The sequence below is a fragment of the Manacus candei genome, unplaced genomic scaffold (assembly GCF_025592945.1).
Source record: "Manacus candei isolate 608988 ecotype Guabito, Panama unplaced genomic scaffold, ASM2559294v1 h1tg000015l, whole genome shotgun sequence".
Classification (NCBI taxonomy): Eukaryota; Metazoa; Chordata; class Aves; order Passeriformes; family Pipridae; genus Manacus; species Manacus candei.
In genome coordinates, this window is record NW_026138063.1 from 22578259 (window position 1) to 22594451 (window position 16193).

The 16193-nt window shown below is 42.7% G+C and overlaps 1 protein-coding gene across 1 annotated transcript in view; it reads right to left on the reverse strand.

Moving 5' to 3' along the window:
- The window catches only part of STAG1 (stromal antigen 1), a 159144-nt gene that overhangs the window by 83330 nt on the left and 59621 nt on the right, over positions 1–16193 (reverse strand). Inside the window, exon 5 of the mRNA XM_051782368.1 lies at positions 9592–9688. Within this exon, the coding sequence (XP_051638328.1) occupies positions 9592–9688 (97 nt within the window). The remainder of the gene's footprint in view (positions 1–9591; positions 9689–16193) is intronic.

Here is a 16193-nt window from a genome sequence, read left to right on the forward strand (position 1 = left end):
TTCCAACCCAAACCATCCTGTGATTCTATGAACTGCAAAAATCAGTTTTGTCAAACCACAGTTTTAGAAAAAGCTCCTCTCTGCAGATCAGAAGTAACTTGTCTTCAAGGGCTCTAGAGAAAGAATTTCAGTGATTTCCACCACGTTCCCAGTGGGGAACAAGAAGTGAGAATCTACAGCTGGCTGTCTACTAAAAGCAAAACCTTAAGACACAGAAGACACAAAATTCTTGTTACAAGACCCAGAGTTAAGACTACAAAGGTCACTTGGCACCTTGACTGGCCCAGCAACTGCTGTCATTTCCATTCAGCAGCAGGTTCAGACTCCAGAAGTGACACAGGTGCCGAGGTCAGAGAGGCCAAGTTACAGCTGCAGAGGCTGTCAGGGGAGTCCAGGCCTTCTCTGGGTGTCAAAAGAGTCTGAAGGGAGGAAGTGCTTCGAGAACTCTGGTTGAGCTCCCTTCAAACAAGAGTCATGTGAGCAATATCTTTGGAATCAAAGGGGCTCCCCACAAACACACTGTCACACACAGCCACTTCCTACAGGAGGAATTCCACGGGAAACATAGAAGCTCTAGTTCAAGATTCTCTATTTCTTTTGGTTCAAAACTTTGGAAAGAGAAAAAAAGGGGACTCTTCCTAAATCCAGCTCTAATTGCAAGAAATTACTTCTGTTTTTATGGAGATCTGTGCAAATAGACTGGTCTCACTTGGCGTGTTACATTTTCTGTTTTCCATAAAGAAAAAACTAGCAGCTTAAAAGCCAGGCTGTGAGAACACAGGAATAACAGCAATCCTTTGTTCACCTCAAAAGATGCTCTTTCGTTGAAATGCATCTGTCTCTTCTTCATCAATGAAAAAAAAGGCATTTTGGTTAAATAAAGTGACTTCAAGAATATAAGATGAAAATCAAAATGAGGGCAAAAATGCTTTGAACCACAGAGCGGAAAATCGCCACTATTTATGTCACCACAAACTGAAATTCCACTACCTCTATATCTATGTAGTTAAATATTTCTACAGTAAGTTTTCACTCTAATGAGTTGATAGAAGTATTTCTAGGCCCTTTTTCCTAAGTCACAAGAACTTCTAAGTTATCCAGAACACTTACTTCAACAATGATGAAATGACCAAAACAAGCAGCAGAGACTGTGGTAGATCTGACAAACTGCATTAAAGGGATTTCCAAAGATGATGTTATGACTTTGCAGAAGCCAATTCCCACCACAGATGGTGCCTATTAAAGCCCCCAGACCATTCCTGAGTGAACAGGCTCCAACCAGGGAGAGCTGTGTTACCCTCCTAGCTGCTCCTGCCGGCCCATCCCACCCAGGCCCTGGTGCCATGGGTGGAGAGGGGCACTGCCAGTTGTTCCCAGCTGGAATGGAAAAGGTTCACAGGCAGAACTGCTGAACTCCACACCTGAGACACAACTCCTGAGCTGGGGAGTCACCCCAGACCAGGGTCAGCTTTGCTGGGGGCTCTCAGGGCCAGGGTTAACCAGGGTACAGACACTGCTGGCAGGGGAGCTCCTCCCTGTTCCTGCAGGATCTGAGAGCACTCCTGTACAATAAATACCCTTTTCTCCCCCTCCAGGTACCCAAAAACATTCCACCACGCCTCCTGCTCCGTGCAAATAAGGGAAACTTCCATAAAAAGGATGTGAACAGTTGCAGGGCTCAGCTGGTCATGGTTCAGGTTAAAGACAACTGAGGCAGTGTGAGGAGACCTACATGAACAAGGAAGGAAGGAGGCAGTGCTGGAATGGGAGCAGCACATGACTGAGAGTCCACTTTTTCCAAATTCAGATGTATCTTCTTTGAAACTCAAGCTTGTCTTAGTTTCCTAAATCCAGCTACTGTTGAATGCTTGCAGATTAAGAGAATACTGGATTTGGTTTAATAACTTTCTTTGTGCCAGGGAATATGGCTTTTTCAATAGGATACAGACTTTTTTAATCATCCCCACATCTTTCTCTCTAGAAGTAATTACTGCACTGCACTTCATCAAATAAGTCTGGGGCTTCCTTAATGCAAAAGAGAGAGAATTGCAAATACAGTGTTTGTTGAGAGAAACGTCATTTTTGCAATTTAATTCTCACCCTTGGTCTGCACAAAGTCTGACAATCTCCAGCAGAATTTGCACCTCTGGAAAGATCAGAGCCATGGGGACTCTTCCCATTTGTAATGCAGTCAGGAAGGGCTAAGATCTGGTGGTATTTGATTGCTTTTGGTAATTAGTTCCTGTCTTCACAGAGAGCACCATCGCTGTCATCTAAAATAAACCCAGCAATGCATCTGACACACAGGGAGCAAACTCGTGTACTGGCAGCATTTCCCCACAACTCCAAGAACAATACTGTCAAAAGGAATCCAAGCAAGGTTTTCCTCATCTGCTCAGTGCAGAGGGTGTCCCTCCTGTAACACATCTGTATAACACAGAAAGCAAACCCCAGTGAAGAGGAAATGGCACAGATCTGGCTGGTACAACATGACTATTCTGAACCATAAACATCAAGAGGTGTTTATTCCTCTTCTCTCAGAAAGTTGTGGCATTAAAGCATCGTCAAACAGAGACTCCCCAGCTGAACCCCTGCAGTCACAGGAGCAGCTCTATTTCCCAGATCGATCTGTCTGTAATTAAATTAATATAGTGGAAAACAAGCAGTAGTATTTCAAAGCCTTACACAATTTATCTCCAACATGCAGTGCCAAAAATAATTTTCCAAGCTCTGAGTTCACTTAGCAGTACACAGGAGCAGAACACAGACTTTGTTCCAGGCTTACAAGGAGTGCTTTCACTTCCAGCAGAGATTTGAACTTATTATACAGAACTGGCAGCGCAGAATTCATTTCAAAGGTAATTTGTCTTTCCTTACATTATACATTTGCTCTAAAGTATTTTAGTGCCACAAGTTCTGTCAATTAATTCAATACATTTAAGTTATTTGAAAGTTGATATTAATTCATACTCATAAAGTAGTTAATAGCTGATTTTAAGCCAGCTTATTTTTGGTCTGCTGTCATGTGAAACATGGCTAGTTCAATATATCCAGGTAGCAAGTCATAAAGAAAACTCCATGTGGTTTAAATTACTGGTGCTCCTGTTAGCAGTTCCCAGAGTGAACTCCTGCACTGAGGCAGAGTCAGCACAGCAGGTATTTCATTCAGGTTTTCAATCCAAGCCCAGAGTGCCCTTCATTCACACTTCCTGCACCAAAAGCAAATTCCTGTGGGCTTTTCCCACTCGCTTCTGAGAGTAGCAGGACACATCTTTGGGAAGGAGATGCCATCACCCACAAGTGGCTATCAAATGTTTTGCACTCCTTCAACACTTCTTTGCACTTCCAGATATGAACAATCTTTTCTTTTAATTTTTTCAAGGCTTCTCATCCCCTGAAGAGTTAGGGACATGCAAAGCTTAAAAGAATCAAAAAAGTAATTTTGTGGCTACTTTTCCCATAGTCAAAGAATCTCTGAAAAGCTAGAGAACAGGAAAAAGAAATAGTGAGGAAGAAAGAGTCCAGGAGATGTCAAAAACCAAATACAAATGCCATCCAGCAGCAAACAGGAGGAAACAGTGAAAACCCTTTTGATTTGAAACAATACACACAATGAAACCAAAGCTTTAGTTTCAAGAATGTCACAAACATTAATTATTTGTATTTCTTCACAAAAACCTGATTTGGATGAAACCACATTAATTGTGTGTGATATGAATTTATTTAACCTTACCTACCTTCCTTTAGAGAGCTGATGAAACATTTAATGCATGCCTGGCAACCCAAGTTACCTTCCACCCAAGCCAGTTCATAATTTGCATCTTATTTTCAGTTTGAATTTTATAAGCTTTCATTGCAAGACAAACACATTGTAAAAATGACCTCGAGGCTCACAAACAAGAAGTACAAAGTTCAGATCTTGTTTATCTATACCACACATTAAAATTAAAATGAAGTAATTTCCACCTTTCAGACTTACCTTCCTTTTTTGAGTGTGGTTAAAGGCATGTTTTTAACTGCTTTGTATAGATCTGGGGGTGTTTTTATTTCTGTATACCACACACACAGAATATTTTATAAATCCCTGACATTGCTATGACAAATCTTGTATGAGTAAATAATAATTTTTCAAAATATATATTAGTCCTTTACTTTGCAACTTCTTCCCTATACTCATACACTAAAAAAAGGATTTTGTTGAAGAAGCTGTGAGAAAGCAGACATTATACCCTCAATAACAATATTGCCTCCAATGAATGAATCACATCATTTTCTAATTTGTTCACAATGCGAAATATTTATGATACCAACTTGTTAATAATAAATAAATGACTGAAGAGATAAAGCCTTTTAACACATGTCAAAGTCAGCAACATTTCTCACTATTTGCAGTTCCTTGCAAAAGGCCCATATGCAGGAAATTATATTTATCACTCTTCATTCCATGCTCAATAACATCCATCTGTCCAGAACAATTGTTCCATCGATCACAAAGCCTTGCACAAATAATTTTTTTAAACCATTACTCTATTTACAATGTTATGCCCCCTATAAAAATATTATTAATCAGAGTAAATAAGACTATTTCCCAGTTAATTTGCTTCCTGGAATCCTGTCCAACAGCAAAGCAAGCAGTTGTTTGTTCATTGCTTTTCCAGACCATACAATGGCCACTTTATGGTGTTTTTTCCTGGTTTTAGACTTCAATATCCTCTGGCAGAGCAGAAATCTTTTAGCTTGCCCTTAATTAAGCACATAGAGCACTAATAAAAATCAAAATGAGCATGCATCCTGTATGCAAGCAAGCCAAGCCAGAATTCCTGCACTTACTGACTCAGCTTGCACCATTCCATCAGGATTTTTCAGAGGACCTTCCTAGAACAGGTGAGGAACAACACAGCATTCCAGGCTGGAGCAGAAGAGTGTGAGGAAGCCCAAGGGCTGACAGGAAACACTCCCTAGAGGTGCTTTGAGCAGGGCAGAGCTCATGCACAGATCCACCCAGCCCTGAGCAAGCCCAGCAACCAGTGCTGCCAGGGGGCAGTTTGGCAGTGACTGATTCCACACACCAACCTACAGAGAAGACTCTGAGGGGGAAAATGCACCATGAGAAACAGGGTCTAAAGGAACTCCACCTGCTTCCTGCACCAACTACTCCTAAGGACAACTTCAGTGTGCCAAATCAAAGAACCCCTTTCAGCAGTGGAGAGCCCTCACATCCAGGAAAGCCACAGCACTCCCGGAACTGAACAGTGAGGGAGTTCCCCAGTTCTGTTCCATCAGCAAACGCTGTCAGAGCTGTGTGACAGAGGCAAGGCAGGCAGTGGCAGCACTGCTCAAACCACTTCTGAAAACCTCCTCAAGAACTCACAGCCTTCTGGCTTACCTGGCAGAAAATAAATGAGGGGAGGAGATGGATATGGGAGAGAAAGAATAGGAATAATGAAAGTACTTGAAACTAGTCAAGTAGTTTCCTCTTCAACCACGAGAGAGACAGCTTTTCCTTACAAAAAAAAGCTTCTTTTCTGCCACAGACTTGATGGCTGGTTTTCCTTCACAGCTCAAGAGACTGTTCCAACCACTAATTGCTTCTGGTGAGGAAAAAGAAATATTTATTCCACAAGTATGGCTCTCTGCCTTTAAAATGCGGGGAGGTCAGAGTGCTGTGGAGCTTTCAGATTGTTTACTATCAATAACAGAAGGCAGAAGCAGACAGCCACGCACATACCCAAGACAGCTCGGAACAGGAGCTCCAGAAATGGAAACAGCCTGGTTGTCATGGCAGCAGAGCATGATACCTGAGCTAATTACTCAGGCTGAGAGGCAGAGCTAATTAGCCCAGATGCAGCATCACCCTGACACAGTGATGATCCTTCTGGGACCTGCACACGTGTATTGCTGAGCAGACATTTCGGTTTGCTCACAGACCTCGGCGTTCCACTCTCTGCTTTGCAGAAGTGCTCACAAAAAGAAAGAAAAAAATATGTTCCTACAAAGAAGAAAGCAATGGAAGAGAGTTCACAAAAAACCCCCAGAAAACTCTGAACACTGACCTGCAACTCTTGTGCAAGGGAGGAGGATGCCTGTGTCCACAGTGCTGCACCACACCACAACACTCAGGAGTATGGACACACCTCCACCCCCAGCCCAGGGGCAGGTCCTTGAAAAATCCCTTTCTCATTATGACAAGCTAAAATCAAAAAGTTCCCTCTTACCTAATAATGCAAACACCCAAAATAAGCTCCTGACTTAGAAATAAGAAGCTAAATACAACACCATCTGCTTTAGATTGTCAATCCTGTGGAAAATAAATACCTACTACCAACAGACAAACCTGGGGTTTTTCAAGGACTGGAAACAGCATTTACTTGCTGTTTCTACAGGAAGAAAATGTATTTTAAAACTAACTTTGTCATCTTTCTGCGGTACTATCTGATACAAGATCCTCCTAGAAGCAGCAGCACATTTCAAAAGGGTTGGAAACAAAAACTAAACAGGTGAGTGTATCAGTCCTTCTTAACCATTCTTCTGCCACAGAAACCCAACGTAACCTGATGCAGAAGACTACACAGACGAGCTGGGAAAGGCAGGGATTTTTGTTTGTATTCTTGGAGAAAAAAACCCAGCAAGATAAAGAAAAATCCCGTAAGAAACTATTTCCCCTCTTCATAATCAAAATCAGCAACAAACAGACTGAGCAGGTAAACTAGAGGAAGGATGGGCTGCACAGGGACTCCCACGCAGAGCTGGTTATTGAACTGAGATGCTCTGGCAGTTCAATAAAGGACACCTCTCATTTCTACCAAGTGACTCCCTGCAAACCCAGGAAGAGCACTGGAGTCATGTTGGAGTGTTTTAATGGACATTAATGTTACAGACATTAATGGCCCAGAACATGTTACACGGGACGGAACTGAGGAAACAGGTACTCAGGAGAGCTAACAAAGGACAGACATGCTCAAACTTTTGGTGCACATTTATTCAATTTTAAGTGGCACAGATCTTTTAAGTTCACCTGCAAAAGTCATTTATTTAGTAGTTTTTTTGTATTAACAATTTACACAACAAGAGATCACTTCTCACTTCAGGAACATCTCTGAGCAGAGCTGGAGGATGCCAAGAGGTTCATTCAAGCATCTGTGCTGCCCAAGAGAATGGGATAAATACATAGAAATCAATGTTTCTCTGAGCAGAAAGGTATTTTTGTCAGGGTCAATACTGTTGCTAAATAAAACAGTTTGGTGCCTCAATGATTTCTAATCTAAGGCAAAAAATAGGCACACACTCTTCACCTGCTTAAAACTTCTGAAAGACACATCCAGCTAAGTGAACTTTATATACACTTAGATACCCAATAATTCTAAGCACTGTTCAAATGCTAGATTTATAAACCTAGCATCACCTTCCTAGTTTCCTGAGGCACCTCCTCCCAAGCTAGTTGTGCTCCTCCCTTCAATTAACAAGCACAAAGTTAGGTATATTATCAGCTAGCAGGGGAAAGAAGGCTGGAGAATGAGACAGTGTTAGTGAGCCAAACTGAAAAGAAGAAAATAAAGGAATATTATGGAAGATAAAGCAGCTGTTTTGATTCACAAGGGCCTGTTATTTATCAGAAATAGAAACAAGCCAGGATGTCAACAAAGTCTTTTAAGGGAAATAAAAATGTCATAATAGAGCATATAATCTTCCCATGACAAAGGACCTTGGTCTTTCTCCCAAAATACAGAACATCTGTGTGTTTCTGTACCTCATTTCCATTAAGGAAAGCTTCACATGCACTTTCCCCTAAGTGGACTATCAATAAAAGCCACTCTCTTCTGATAAGCTTTTATTTATTCTAGAAAACAGGCATGTTACTGGTAACTGGAAAGAACTGCATTGTTTGCCAGGAGTTTAGCCCTGTCCTACAGCTGTTACTGTAGCCACTGCAGAAATTCCAACACATGACTAAATCTCCCATACACACTCTAAGTTCAGGGGATAAGTCATTTTTGCTTCCTTTCTCTAGCCCCTGCTCTTTGGGACCAGAAGGCCACTGGTGGAAGCTCAGCAGAGATATCCCTGAGGGGACAAAGCAGAGGACTGAAAACAGACAGAAAGTCACCACTAAAATAAAAAAAGCCAAGAAAGTCAATGCCATCAGCCACTCTGCTGCTGCCTCAGCCAGTAACAGAAAGCTTTTCTGGGAAGCCCAGGGCTCACAGTGGGCATTCAGCCTGCACCAGGCACTAACAAGAGCTTTAAAACACAGGAATCTTAGCAGAGTGCTGCCTTCTCTAACGAGGAGAAAGAAGGGAAGTATAAATTAGAGAGCAGCAGGGGAATGAAGATATTTATGACATGCCTTCACCAAAAGCTTGCATCAACAAGAATAAAAACATATGGCCAAAGATGCCTTTGGATTAATGCTGCCCAAATTCTTACAAAGAAGCTTCTGGTTTGGTTTTTTTCATATACACCTCTAGGAGAGAGCTAAAAAAAGCAAACAGAACACAACTACTTTCACATGAGCTGCCAAACAGGGCTGACAAATGTTTCAGGGATTGGGTGTGAACAGCACAGACACTGACACAGGCTGGGAACTGAAATTCCAACCTTCAGCCCTTCCACAGAATGCTTCCAGAGGCTTTCCTACCATCCACAGAATAAGTTTATTGCCTTCAGCTAGGAAAAAGGGCTGCTGATCCTCCTGATGGTTCCTATTTCTTTTCTCTGATGCTTTTAACTGTACTTGGGACTTCACCTTATACTTAAGAAGGAAGAAAAGGGATTTCTACCCAGATCATTTGGTGCCTACAGGTATATTCCCATATCAGTTACAAATGAAGAAAAGAAGTTCTGAATTGTGGTTATTTTCAACTCTACTCAGAGCACATTCCAGAAAGCATCAGGAAACAGTAAATAGTTTGGGTGCTACAGAGAGAGAAGAGCTCTGTCTTTGTCTCTTTTCAAGGCTGAGTTAACTGAAAAAAGACAACACATGAAAAATTCATTAGAAGGCAGTGTGGCAACAGAACACAGAGAGTGCTGTAGCCTGGCAATGGAGCTGCTTAAAGAGGGACAAAAGGCAGGGCACTCGCTGCTGACTTGAGAAAGTATCACAGGGGAAGAACTAGGACTGGTGCTTCATCCACGGGAAATCTTTCTTGTTAATCCAAGGCAACTGAAGCTTGACTCCTTCCTCTTCAGATTAAAGAAAATATCATTTTCCTAGAACAGAAGAAAAAATAACCAAGTTAAGGTATAGCTACACCTCCTGACTTCTGTAATGTAACAAATGGGGCAGAAAGAGGAAGGGGAAGCACAGCTATGCCTACCTGGAGTACCAGAGCTTCTGCCTCCTGTTGCTGACGAGCAGAGTGTCTCTGTGGGGACTTTACACTTTGGGATGATGACAGCAAAGTGAGAAAGAGTAGCCCCTGACAAACAAGCTTTAAACACAGTCATTGTGGAATGCAGACAATATTTCACATCACCCATGCACAGAGTACCAGCAATGTGAGTGTCTCCCACACCTCTCCCCCACTGCACTAACACACGTTTGTACAAAGGCAGGTTTATTCCACACAACTTGTTTCCCACGTTCTGTACCTCGACATCCTGAACACTGGATAAAGAAGTTGATTAAATCCAGAAGTGCTATGTCCCTGTCTTGTTTATATGATTCAATCCAGTCGTCCACCACAGACTGTCAAGAAAAAAAGAACACTTATCAGAGACTCTTACCAAGTGCTTTATTAAAGGCAAATGACTTATGGCTTTCAGAATATCATTTTATAGCTGACCATTTATCCTGCATAATTATACACGAGTACAAATTCAGAAATCTATGCACCTTCTCTCAGGGTGGAGACAGAACAAATATTGTCAGAGAGCATCATTTTCTGGTATTGTAATTGTATAAACACAAGTTCAAATTGAAATTTCTGTAATTCCTCAGAATTCTACTTAAGAGTATTTTTTCAGTTTCAAAATTGTGTTGAAAAAGACCCAAACACTGTTACTCCATTCAAAATGGCCAACACATATTCCCAGAAAACCAGTGAGTAGAAACCTTTGGGATAATTACTGATTTTACATTGCACAGTGAACACCTCAGTATTCCTAAAGGTCAAGGCAGTGCATCAGTCACTCAGAAACACTGTACATGGGTCAGGAAGACAAAATGCAATGAGGAATACTGGGTAAATAACATAATACACCCAATTTGGAGGTGGACTGTCTGGGAATCAGCAAGTCAGCTGCATCACTGTTAATAAAGCTGAGCCCCTGTTTCAAAGTGCCCTCAGAACTACAGGTAGCCCGGTGATATTTTTATAATCCCTGATATTCCAAGCTCCTCATCTGCAAAAACATTGTAGGTAAGAAATTAATTTTTTTTAAAAAAAATCACACACATCACTACCCTCATGCCCACAAAACCAGCTCCCACCATGCTGACAGAGAATGAACAGCAAAGATAAAATCCAAACAATTCTATCTCTTAGAAAAATGTGCCTTTTTCTTAGTTAAGCTCTAAGGACAGGATTTCAAAAAATCTCTCTGCAGTTTCCAGCTCATCCAAGAGCAAACTCCCCCACCCAGCAGTGGGAGCTGGGCAGGTGTTTGAGGCAAAGGAAGCAGCAAAGCAGCTGTTTGTGCACTAGAGACACTCCCCCCTCTGAGCTGAGCCAAACAGCCCATGTTTAACAGAGACCACTGTGCTGCCCCTAAACCAGGCTCACACTGGCACTGTGACCCCACTGTGCTGCCCCTAAACCAGGCTCACACTGGCACTGTGACCATGGCATTCTACAGATCTGAACACTCCACTGGAAAGGAATTTTGTGCAGGTTTTGTCTCCTAGCACACACACACCCCCCAGGAGGAGAAGCAACCTTACAAAGGGGTCCCTCTGCTACTTAGAAGAAATCAAAAGGCAAATCTTGGCCTCAAATTAAGCTTTGCCACCCTGTCATTTCATCATGGATTCAGGCCTGTTCCTGTAAGTATCCATCACTTCCATCAATCCCCACAGTTCTCCAGGGCACACAAACCCAAATGTAGCCAAATGTAAAAATTATTTACTAAACCAAATATTGACAGAGCTTAATGACCAGACTGTTGGTGTGCTACCAATGTGCAAGATTTGTTTGAGCAGCTCTGTTACTGCAGATACTGGAACAACATGCAATTGCCAGTAGGTATTTTTTACACTAAAGAAAAGAGCAGTTGTGCTGGCTCAGCCCACAGGCTCACCTGCCCACGGGGGTTATACCCAAGGGGGAAAGAGTAAGAAAAGGGCAAGAACCAACTGCTATTTCTGAGTGACTCTCCCAGACCCTCAAGACCCCAGTGTATTTGTTCCCTCATGAATGTGTCTGTCTAAACCAGAGTTATATACCTATACCACCTTGAAGCAATGTGCCAGGGTTAATTACTCACTGCAAAATGAAAGAATAACGGTGTTTTAAACTTGCCAATTGTTAGATCTATTTGATGCAACAAATCCCAAGCCCCTGTCTGTATTTCCCATGCTTCTGTCTGGTCACCCTTTTTCAGGGAGAATGGTCCTACTCTGTGCCCTGTGGCTTGCACAGAAATACTTCCCTGTCTTTATCTTTGCCCACTCTAGTCACACATCTCTTACCAGTTTCTGAAGTCTACTATATTCTTCTTTGAGCCTGCTTTTCCTGAGTGTTAAAAACTAGTCCCCAGCACCTGTGCACTGTCCAGAGCCTGGTTTCACATTAAACACTTCCTGTGGAAGCAAAGCTGACCCAAGAAATTGCTTCCCACACTGCCTTACTCCTGTTTGTTGCTACAACACGTGGCCCCTTCAGCCACAGCACTGCAACTGTTTCTGGACTGTGCTACAAACACTGCCAGTGAACCCACCCAGACCGGAAAAAGGGGAGCGGAGGGGAGACATCCGGAGGAGTATCTTTCAATTTTGTTTCTGTTTCTTTTAAATAATTATTTCATTGATTTTTGCAGCACTACCTCAAAACTGTAGCATCAGTGCAGCTCATCTCCCTTCTGCTATTTCTGTCTCTCAACCAGAAAGGATCATGTGGGACACACTGTGCCCTTGGGCACTGTCCTACCTAGTGTGGCACCTGCATTTTCAACCCAGAACCACAATGCAATTTAGAGAAAAATAAAGACAAGCAGCTCCTCTCCAGGCTCAGGGACCAGGCCTGAGGCAATGCAGAGTCCTCAGTGGCAGCAGTAGATAAGAAGAGCAGAAAAATCAGACTTAAGGCTCTGAGCACAGATAACAGACAAAGACTGTCTGGACCTAGAACTAACAAAGCTTTAACTAAAATTGGAATGTTTGGGTAGATCCATTTGCCCTGACTTGACATGCACAAGCTCCTCAGTCCCTTTCCACTGGAGATCACATGTAGATGTGAGCACACACCCCCAAGTACAACAACATCCAGTGGAGCTGTCAGTGTAAGAGCCCTCTGGAGCAGGGGGTGCTGAGCCGAGGTGGTTCCTGCTGTAAAACCCTCGGGGTTGCCCTGAGCAGACCCCAGTGACTGTCTGAGGAGCTCAGGTGACAAGTCCCACACAGGCACCTGCCCTGGCAATCAGCACAGAGCCAACAAACTGCCTCCCTAACCCCCCAAAATCAGTGCCTCAACATAACCCCCCCAGTCCCACAGCACTCAGCCCCTCATGCACACTTGGCACACTTGCTGGTTCATTTTGTCAGAGATTACAGTTTAAGGCAACAGGAGATAATGAAGCCAGACTACATATGCTCCAACAGTTGGAACTTAATCAAACTTGACTTTCGATGTAACAGAAAAGAGCTATAAAAACTGAAAACACTGGGATAAAAAATAAAAATTATACACACTGGACCTAAAATAGACACAAGTATCAACTGCAGCAAGACAAAACAGCACTAACCCAAATACCAGGCAAAAAGGTTGAATATGAGCAAACTAGAAATCAAAGAACAGGCAGTCAGGTAGCAAATGGTGCAACACGCAGTCCATGCCAGAAATGGAATTGTTTTGCATAAACTGTATAGAGAGAAGGACTCCTATTAAAAACAAGGATTTCTAACCAACAGCTTCCAGGTTACAGCAAACCATCCACAATGGTTTTATCTTATCAGCCACCTCCACCCAGTCTCCTGTTTCCAAGAGCTTTTCACACATAAGCCAAGAGCAAACCCCGTTTGGTGACCCTGCCCAGAGATACCCTGCCCTGGCCCCTTCATGTCCCCTGCCCCAAACCCAGCCGGATGCTGAGTGAAGACACAGGTGGTGACAGGGGCAGGGAAGGGCCAGGCAGCCCCCTGGACAGGAGGGAGGTGCAGGCAGGCCCCATCCCCACAGGAGCCGTGCTGCCCACCCCCCCAGGGCACTGAGGAACAGATGGTGGGAGCTGCTCCGCTGGCACCCGGATGCTCCCAGAGGTTTTTGCCCTGGGATGCAGCAGAGGGCATGGATTTGCCATATGGAAATGTGAACCCCCATGCTGTGCATGAAACAGCTGATAAATTCAGCATTCCTGCAGCACAGGACCCCCAGCACACATGCTGCAGCAGCCTGCCCAGGGGCAGAGATCCAGGCAGTTGGGATTCACCAAATTCCAAGCACGTGCACAGGGAAAAGGCTCCTTGAAGATAAGCTCAGTTACAGATTATTCCAGTAACACCAACGACCCTCTTCCACTCCCTGCTGTCAGAAAACATCTAGACCTACACCCACACACAATTCTATACATATATATATATATATATATACACACACATACAGATGCACCACATCTCTGGGTCAGTCAACAAGTCCATACAAGTACTTGTTACAAAAATAAGGCTCTTAACCTTTTTGTTTTGAGGCTGAAAATGCTTCTCTTCTTAGAACTGAGTAAAAAAATCAAGGTTCCCTGCAAATGGCAGATGATGTATGGTACAAATACCTAGTCAGTACAAAGATTTTCCAAAGCCAGACAGTGTCCAAGAGTCTCACAGGAACAAACTCTCTGGTGAGTCTGTTTTAAGGACTGAAAGATAATTTTAACTTTAATTTGAAGAATATGCCAAACAAGCAACCCTACAGAAGTAAGAAGCTTAAAGAAAGTCACATAAGTAGCAGAATAGATCCATAGTGTGAGTAAGCAACTTCAAATCAATCAACTTGCAGAAATATTGACTTTCACATCTCAAAGGCTGCTAAAAGATAAACAGGAGAATTTTATAGTCGTGAAGAGCCAGAGCAGCTCGGATTGCCAGTAAAAGCAAGTCTGCTGTAATGAATGAAATAATGAAGTAGTTATCTTATTACCTCCTGGAGGCTCTGCAGCTCTGAATCCAGCTCCTATTCCTTCAGTGCAAGAGCATTACCACACTTGGGAGCATTAAGTGCTGCAGGAACCAGGGGGACTAACTGCAGAGGATACCTTGCCAGCTCGAGGAAATTAGCACAGTCCCACTAAATATTAATGAAAGTTGATTTCAAAAAAGCTATTTCCCAATTGAAATGAGGTAACAATCTGGCAGCAGTGCTACTAACAAAAGTGAAAACAAATGACACCATATAGAGAGTGCCTGTTAAATGCAAGATCTGAGACAACTGTAAAGCAAGGCAAATCGAGGAGAAAGAGCACGGAAGGAATTTGCCATTTCATACAACTGATCTGGACACGCTTCATTTCCAGGGAATGTGACAGCACAAAGGATGACTCTACAGTGGGTCTGCAGGGTGTTTACACTAAGGTAGGAAAAAATCCAGAACTCAAAGCTTACGCTAACAACTTCTGCCAAAACCCCAAAGTTACTCAGATGGAACGTGAACTATATTAAAACAAAAAAAGGAATGGCAGTGAAATTAAAGATTTCAATTAAATGTATAAAGAGCAGCCCAAAGAGAAGAGAAAAGTAGAAATTGTGCTGTAACAGATAGTGAGAAGAACTGAGAGAGTGCACTGAAAATAAGGACCTGGGGAAACAAAGGCAAGCAGTGAAAGACTATTTTTAAGTGAGTCTGTTCAGGTTTCTTTTTTAAAGAATAAAAGTCTTTCAAGGTTAAATTCTGTGAAGACTGAAGCAATTACACAGTTACTGGGGATAAAGTAGTTCCTGGCATGTGAAAGTGTGTGCAGTTTAGACTGTGCCCTACACTGCAAGATGAGTGATTGCATTCCAAACCACAGGCAGCAGGTCTAATATGCACCCACTGAAAAACCTAATGTGGGGTTAATCAAAAGAACTGTAGGTTGAGAAGCTGCATTTTATTCTTTTTCCTCTAAAGATAATTTTAAATTATTAAAGAGTTCATACTTTGCCAACACCTAGCAAACACTTTCTGACAAGCCGAAATTATTATTTTTTTTTTAGCAAAAAATCTCATTTTAAGGTAACACTACCTATTTCTTGATTTTTCATCATAAGCAAAGATGGGAAAATGTTTCGTGCAGTGTCTGCCTATACAGCTTGTTATTTTCTAATGCCCAGAGGGGGATAGTATACAATCCTCAAAGTATTTGTTCCCAACAAAACTAAGGGATTCATACTCCCCATACAGAGTTCTCTCTGTTTGGCAGATTGTGTAAACACATATTTCTCTGCAGTAGAATGGGTATTACATATCAGTGCACAGGGAAATCAGTGTAACACCTTACATTGGACCATCTGGGGGAAAAAAACACTACTTGAAAAAAAAAACATTCAGTTCTCTTCTGAGAATATTAGAATGGCACAGTGTAACTGCCATTGCACTGATGTGCATAAAAGGTACGGGAAAAATTCTTCTTCCAACTGGATTAAAACCCCAGGAACTGCACTGCTCAGGGCTGTAGCTCCTCCCCTGAGCCCTCAGAAAAGGGGGTGCACCGTGCAAAGGCCTCCCAGCAAGCCTGTTTTCCCCATTGTACAGGGATTTTGTAGGTGCTCATCTCTCCCAGTTGCCACCTCACACATCCAGCGGGCTGGGTCTGCCTGAGCTGGGCCAGTCACAGGCAGCAGTGGGTCTGAGATGCTACAAAGCATCAAAACCACTCACAAACACTGAACAGGAGAATGGAAAAATCCTCAAAGAGATCCAGAAACAAAACTGAGTTATTCCAGTAAGAGAGACCCATCAGTTTGTTAAAACACACGACTGGTGCTCCTTTGCACAATTTGTAAAGGGTTCACAGATCACCCCAGATGCTCCAAAAATGTCAGCATTCTGGAGAGGAAAGCCTTCTCCAGC